The sequence below is a fragment of the Vombatus ursinus genome, unplaced genomic scaffold, assembly GCF_900497805.2.
Source record: "Vombatus ursinus unplaced genomic scaffold, bare-nosed wombat genome assembly UNPS02008154.1, whole genome shotgun sequence".
NCBI lineage: Eukaryota > Metazoa > Chordata > Mammalia > Diprotodontia > Vombatidae > Vombatus > Vombatus ursinus.
Window position 1 is genome coordinate 11,723 of NW_020947932.1, and position 8,094 is coordinate 19,816.

General features: G+C 40.0%; 1 protein-coding gene across 1 annotated transcript; it reads right to left on the reverse strand.

The window, feature by feature from the left end:
• Window positions 1-545: 545 nt before the first annotated feature.
• On the reverse strand, window positions 546-8,025 carry LOC114034131 (riboflavin kinase-like). Its single transcript, XM_027849734.1, has 4 exons — window positions 6,722-8,025; window positions 3,416-3,567; window positions 2,289-2,391; window positions 546-1,431 (listed from the first exon to the last, which is right to left on the reverse strand). The coding sequence occupies exons 1-4, from the start codon at window positions 7,197-7,199 to the stop codon at window positions 1,301-1,303; spliced, it is 864 nt and encodes a 287-aa protein (XP_027705535.1). The 5' UTR covers window positions 7,200-8,025; the 3' UTR covers window positions 546-1,300.
• Between the last annotated feature and the right edge of the window lie 69 nt (window positions 8,026-8,094).

Sequence of the window (8,094 nt, forward strand, 5' to 3'; positions counted from 1 at the left end):
TTTTAACCTATAAACCTTCCAAATCCTTTTTCAAGTTAGAAGTATTAGTAAGACTGGCATTAACATTGTAATTACACAATTACAGCAGAGTTTACACATGCTTAACATACATAATTACATTTAAAATAAGTTAAATAACTTTGAAAATATATTCTATAATTTAATTGGCCTTTAAATGTTTTCCCTTTGGGAAACATCAGCTGAACTTTGGCTTTTTCTATCCAAGTGGTTAATTCTGACTATTTCCCCCCCCCCCCACTTCAATGAGTTACTTTAAAAACTGGGGTTGTTGCAATATTCAAAGTTTTGTTTTTCTGAAGTGGAATCCAACCACCTTTGCATATCTATTGTTGTTCAGAGTTAAGTGAAGGGAAAGGACTGGGTACTTCACTATAAATTTTAGATCATAAATTGCAAATATGAACAGAAAGAAATCAAAGTTTAAAAAATAGTTCAGAACTATAGCTCTCAAATTTCCATGTTTTTCTGTTTCACTATAGATGGTGGTGTTTATATTCAAAATTATTTGAACCTTCTTTTACTCCTTAAACTTTGATTTCTTTCTGTTCATATTTGCAATTTATGATCTAAAATTTATAGTGAAGTACCCAGTCCTTTAAAATTCAAAAACCCTTAGAATTCAGGGCATGAAAATAAATATAAAATGGAAAACAGTGCAATAATGACCCTAATCAGAAACTTCTTTTTAATAAATAATCCCAAATAAAATGAAGTTTCACAAAATCTCATCTTTAACAAACAAAATATATTATGCTACACATGTCAAAACACAAATTCTGTCATTTCTTCCTTTCAGGGCATTAGACTGCCAAAGCCTCATACAACACACATTTTATTTCTCCATGGCATCTAGGTCTAATAGCAGTTAATTGGAAGTCAGAAGTATTATACAGAATCTGTAGCCACTAGCATGACCTCTATTCTCACCTGCAGCAAATGACTTGGCGCTAAGCCAGTCAGTTTTTACTTATAAACATCTATTTCCATCACAAAAAAACTTAAGATCCTGTTATTCTCTCTGCTTTTACTGTAGTGTGTTTCATGAAACTTTTGTATAGTTCAACATTAAAAATCTTGATTTTAAAAAGAACCTTTTTGGTACTGCTGCATGACGGGTTTAATGTAACATTAAGCATAAAATGGCAACTACACTGTATTGTATAAACTAATGCACAACTATCGGAAAATTCTTAATCTAAGCAAATACAAGCCTGCAGCAATGATAAAGACTAGTGGAATACAAGAGAAAAAATAAACAAGTAAATAAAATGACTTTTGATCAGTGGCCGTTCATTACTTGGCTTTCTGGCATATGGAAGAAATTATCTTCTTTGAGTTTCAAATGTTCGGGTAAATCCAGTTGTCGCTTAGCTTCTTCAATATCATCCTGAATTGCTGAAATAAGGGCATCTGTGAGGGCAGGAGATAAAGTGAAGAATGTAAACCATACAACACTTGAAATAATCTATACAAATTCATCACAGAATGAAAAATTTGTGAAGAAATGACCATGATTTGTTATAAATTTACATTCCTTGATTTGTCAATAAAATTTAACTTACTTTAAAAACAAATTTTGAGATGAGATTCCCCTTGATCCTACTGCTACCATCCCAACACAAGCCCTAATTACGCCATGCCTGGATTAATGAATATCTTTCATATAGTGAAAAAAGATTCAGGAAGGATCTGGAATCAAAACCTGGGGCATCAGTTCCAACTCCACAACTTACTAATAACATGGACTTGGGAAAATCATTTAACCTCTAAAAGGCTGTTTCCCCATCTATAAAATGGGGACAACAATACTTATAGTATTTATCTCTTAGAATTCCTTGTGAGGATTAAATATATAATGCTAGTATAACACTCTGAAACCACAAAACAAATGTTAGCCTTGTGTAGAAAAAGACTATTGGCATCACTTTATATGCCATCATTGAGCTCTCCCCCATAAGGTATATATGTATATATATACATATCAAACAGCCAATTTTCTTCTTCAGCATCAACTGTGTCTCAGGTAAAAAGGGCAAGTAGCCACTGGAGTAGGTCTTTTGTTGTGTAATTAAATTATGTAAACCATGACATGGTTATTCTCTTGATGTACCAAATATTGTCAAAGTATTAACTAATAGGCATTAAATTATTTCTAACTTGTTATTTTATTAAAAGAAATCTAAGAGTAAGATATCATTACCTCACTCTTATGAAGGAATTCCTCTTATGAGGAATAAAATGAAATTAATATTTTAAGAAAAATTTACCAATTGAACTAAAGTTTTTCTCTGGTCTGATGTAGCCAGTGATGACTATACTAAGGATTTCCCCATAGAAGTCCTCTTCGAAGGTATGTATAATGTGAGTTTCCTATAAAGTTAAAAAAAAAAAAAAGAGATCATTTATCTTAAAAGGGCAATAGAATCTGTACTTTGTGAACATAATTTTTTAAATTAAATTGATTAAAAATTGATTCTCTTCCTCCCACTCCATAACACTAAAAGAAAAAAAGAAAACCCTAGAAACAAGTATGTATAGTAAAAAAAAAAATCCTGCTTTGGCCATGTCCAAAAATTGTCTCATTCTGTACCATGAGTCCCTAACTTCTTTGTCAGGAGATTGGTAGGTACACTTTAACATTGGTCCCATGAAATGATGGGAGGCATTTGCACTGATCAGTTGTTAAGCCTTTCAAAGTTGTTTGGGTTTTACATTCTTATGGTACAAAGTATTATGGCATAAAAATATTCCACTGCATTCATTTACTAAAATTTGTTCAACCATTCCCCTAACTTATAGGCACCCTCTTAAATTTCCAATTTTTTTTGTTACTACAAAAAAGTAATCTTTGATTTCTTTGGGGTATAGATTTTGAAGCAGTATTACTGTCATATGCACAGAACTTCATTTTGGGGGCACAGTTCCAAATTGCTTTCCAGAATGGCTGTATCAATTCACAGCTCTACCAAAATTAATGTGTTTTCCTGCAGCCCCTCCAGTATACCATCTTCCTTTTTTGTCAACTTTGCCAAACTGATGAGTGCAAGGTAAAGCTTCAGTTACAATAATCTGAATCTAATTAATGGTGATTTGGGGTATTTTTTTGATGCAAGTTATTGATAGCTTGAATTTCATTCTTTAAAAACTGCAAAGTATCTCTAACTGTATGAACCCTATAATAAATGTCTTCTGGGGAAAAACGAAAAATACTTAAATTTCCCTCCCAAGCCTTCTATATTATTCTCAGTAAAATACTTAGTTCCTTAACAATATCAGAAACATGAAACCTTAGGAAAATTAGAGATGAATAAGGAAACTGGTTTTCCTCCTTTTTTGTATGCAAACAAGATCTTCAGAAATATGCAGTGTAATAAAGTGAAAATAAAATTCTTACCACAGATTTTTTAGTATTCTTGTAGTATGGGTTCCATCCTATGCTTAAAACCATCTTATGGACATCTCCATTTCCAACACAGGCCCAACCATAGTAAATTCCAGTAGATAAATCACATGGAAGATTATCTACTACTTGCTCAGGAAAGTTAGCTGAAAAATAAAACCATGATTTGAATGTTAATTTGAGAAGAGTTCTACATTAAAATATTCATACCAGCCTTGCAAATACAAAGAAAAAGACCGCCAACCAATATTGATGTGATTGCACAGTGCCTGGCACATAGTAGGCACTGTCAATGCTCATTCCCTCCCCTCTTCTTCCCTTGGATTGTTAATTATCACAGATAGATGCCAAGTAATTCCTACAAAGGTCAGAGAGGCAGACTGTTTCTGTTATTAGAGGGATCAACAGAACTGATCCACTCCACCACCTGTTTTTGATATGGACAGTCTTTCTCTGAAGCCGTTATGTCTTTCCAAACACAAAAGCAACAGTGCTCAGTACTTTTCCATTTCTCTTTGGCCCTGGTAAAGATGTGCTGCATCTTCCCCAGCCATGAATTTACTTCTTTTAGAAATACAGTTTCCAATTATCTGAGTTGTCATTGCTAGTAGATCTTAAAAGTAGATATTAGGGAATTTCTAGAAAGGAAGGAGTTAGCTCCCCTTCTAAATCATTGCTAGTCTTCCCCCACTTCCCAAATCTCAGGGTTTCTCCTAACTTGATGTGTCAGTTATCCAAACCTGAGTTGGTGGGTATTCAACCTCACCCCCCAGTTATATTAACAGTCTAAAACAGGTCCTCTTAGCTTTATTCTACTAAATTCTTTAGTATAATCTTTCAGAGAAGGCTAACTTTCATTTATATTATTGCTATGACACTAACTACAATGCTCTCTTTCATTAAAGCTGTGTTTTCAGTAACTAATCAATAATGGAATTTGAGCTATCAGGATGTTAAGACTATTCCATCTATCAAGATTTCTAGCTGTCACAGAAAGTTTATGTTCCATGTATAACAATGTCGCTTCTTCCAGCTATCCTTAGTTCCCCCCAAATCCTGTTCCAACTCAAGCCAATTTTCTGTGGCCAACCTAGCGATGAACCTGTCCAACCTTAGAGAAGCCAGGGTCACTTTTACAACGTGATGAATGTAAGTTATTTGATAGCCAGGCCTTTATATTTTTATCTTTGTATACCCAGTACCTCAAACACCCTTAATAAATATTTAATAAGAAAGGACTTTAGTGGACTGCAAAGATTACCATTAAAATTATGCTTTACTTAATGATTAAGTTAATCATGGAAGAGTCATGCATGAAAGATTTAGAGGCATTCTGGGTTGTTAAAGTTGTAGCTGAATGCACCACGTGTAATGAATTCCTTCAACAATAAATTATTGTCTAATTGTGGAAGTTTTGATATTTAAAAATGAGTTTCAGTTTATGTTTTGACTATTCTCTATGACTTCTCATTTGTATATCAAGCTAAAAACTACTAAAAATTCTGTGAAGCTTATTGTGTTGTGAGGAAATTACTTTCACTAGTGTGTTGTTTTTTCCTTGTTTCATAAATATTAACGAACAAGATATATTCCTGTATTAACTGGATCTCTAGTCATTAATGTTTATATTCATAATAAATGTGTTGTTTCATTTGATGCGAAACTTCAAGTGGTAATTTTGGTCCCACGGAAGAAATAAATTCTACCTGGACTTAGGTATTTGACTTCAAAAGTTATATTTACTAAGCCTACAGCTTCATAGTTAGCAGTATGCAATTTAGTGATTTAAAGTTACATGACTTTTAAATTACTCTATTAAGCAGGTCAAAGGTGATTTCCAGTAAACCGTGAAAGTTGTGAGTTCTTATTAATCCTCAGGCATAGTGTAACTAAATCAACTCTTTTACAGACCAGAATTTCTTGCAGTTCAGGATTTAAATGCCGTAAGGTAAACTGGTAGAGTAGGTAACCTACCATGAGGGTTACCTTGCTATTTATTGCTCCTCTTAGAAAACAAATAACTAGGAGGGAGTGGAAGAGGAGAAACAGGGAGGTACCACGGCTATTCTACTCAAAATAGTCCAGGCAGGGGAGCAGGGAAGTAAGTTGTGGGTCCTCCACCATGCCCTATTAAAAATACAGCAACTAGTTGATTAACAGTATGTCTTTACCTGTGGGTATTTATCTTTTCTCCCTTCCCTTTTCTCTAATGACTCACTTTCCTTGAGAAACAGAAAAACCTAAGGATAGAACATTCCGTTTCAAGTCTGAAGACTTGGGTTCACACAGTGCTACAACTTATTAGTTGTGTAACCATGGCCACATCACCTAACTTCTCAGTTTCCTCATCAGTAAAACGCGAATAAATTTCCTTCCTCACTGGGTTGTGATGAGAATCTAAGGAGACAATGCATGTAAAGTGCTCTGAAGATCTTCAAGGGCTCTATGAAGGTCAGTTATTATTCCTGCTCCTGTCTAAAGTTGGCCATAATATCGAATTTAAATATTTAAAATACTGTTATAATTACTCAATATTTCTGAATGGTCTCAATGACATACTATTAAGTTAATGGTCCTTAACATAATGGGATTTTGAAAAACCAGACCCATAATCCAAGAAAGGAAGCAAAAATTGGTTAATTTTAAGATGACCTCGGGGCCATCGAGATTTTCAACTACTGCTCACCAAGATGAAGCTAATCTTCACCCTACAAGTGTGCAGGGTATTTGTGAAGGTGTGTGTTTGTATGTGTGTGTGGGAGGGTGGGGAAGTTACAAAGACCAAAGGTTATCTCAAATAGAGATATTTGCTTAGAGGCGAGCCCAACCCGTTCATCAGATCCATTACGGCCTCCCGTAAAGAGTAACCGGGTAAAGCTCCCCCAAAAACCTGGTAGAAAGTGACAGCAGCGCGCTTGCCTCCCACAGGCAGGGCCAGGCTTTAACCTATTCGCCCAAGCAAGCACGGGATAGGCTCGGTCGGTTTCTAAGGCCCTTCCTCCGGGGAAGCGCCCGGTTTCCGTGACTCCGCGGTCAGTGAGTCAGGTCCAGCCCGGGCCACGGCTGGGGGCGGGGGAGGCTCGGCCGCCGATTCCTGATGCTCCCGGGCTCAGGTTCCCTGTCAGAGCGACAGGGTGAGGCGAGAGAAGGGGAGAGGGCGGACCAGTCCGGCCGGTCGGGGGCTGGGCTCTCGGTAACCGGGAGATGCGCTAGCGCGGGGAGGCTTCCCGAAGGCGGGGGGGGGGCCCCCAGCCGTCCCCGCCCCCCCCCCCCCCGCCCGGTTCCATCACAAGCGCTTACCTGTGGGGATGCCAAGCTGCTTGGAGCCCCGTCCGAAGCCCCTCACCACTTTACCCCGGCAGAAATAAGGCAGGTGCTTCATCACGCCGCCGGCTCTGGGCTCGGCAGACGGCCCGGGCGAAGAGTCCGGAGGAGCCGCCGTGGAACTCAGGGCAACGGTCCCCCCGGGCCCGCCGGGAGTGAGGGGAGGGGGGAAGGCGGAGAGGGAGGGCGGGAGAACCCTACAGGCGCGAGACGTGCGCGTGAGCAGGCGTGCGTCGGCGGCGCGAGCCTCGCGGCCAGCGACCCCCACCCGAACGCTGCAGGCGAAGGGCGCGCGACAGAACCTCCGCGCGCCACTGACCCAACACAAGCCGCAAGCGCTCCCCGAAGCCGGCTGAAGCGGAAATCTATGAAGGAGGAGGGCGGAGAAGAAACGAAGGGCGGGGAGGGGAGGGAGGAAGAGCCAAAAGGCGCGTTCCCATTGGGCAGGCGGCATGGCCGCCAGTTTCTCCAGCCCGGTCTCCACTCGCTCTTTTTTTCTTTACACAATACTCTCCTCCGCCTCTCCCCCCCCCGCCTTCTTTTCTAATGGACTAGCCCAGCCCGGGTCGGCGCCTGCGCAAAGGCACGTCCTCGCGCTCCTGGGGGTCCGTCAGTTACGAAGCAGAAAAAGAAGTAACTGGTTCTAGAACCGTCGTTCTCGATTTCGTAGATGTTTGCCGGTGACTTGTGAGGGCCGATATTCAAATTCAGGCTTTGGAAAAACTGGTCCGAATGGTCAGTTAACTTAGCATTGCCTCCAGATGCGGATGCTCTCCCTACAGTGTTGGCCGATCGTGATCTTTGACCGGAGCTGATCCCCCGTGCGGACACCAGGAAATCCTTACCTCACCCCCTCACCCTGCGGGGCTCTAGGGCCAGGCCGAAGGGTCACTGGAGGTCAGCCAGCCCATCAGTACGGCTTCAGATCACTCCAGGCAGGCCGGAGTCTGGCAAAGGTAGTGAGTGTCACGTGGGGGCGGAAGATTGGATTTGAACTGGAGCTGGTCCAATTTTTGGAAAATATGTGAGGTTTGAGTTAGAACAGCTACCGGCAGGCATTTGTGGGGCTCCCAGAATGTAGCCAAAACAGAAAAGCAGCCCTTAGTAAAGAGCATTGTGGTAGATGTTAGAGAAGGTTAAAAAGAAAAGTTTAGCCAACATGCAGTCACTGGCATAAACAAATTCACAGGCTACTGGAGGGAAAAATAACCAAGAGAGCTAAGATGCAAAATTTTAGGTGAGTGCATTAGAGAACTACATGAAGTAACTCTGAATTCGACTCACCTCCATCCGAGCACACTGAAACAACACAACAAAAGGGAACAACTGGAGAGCAAAGTCAAAGACGC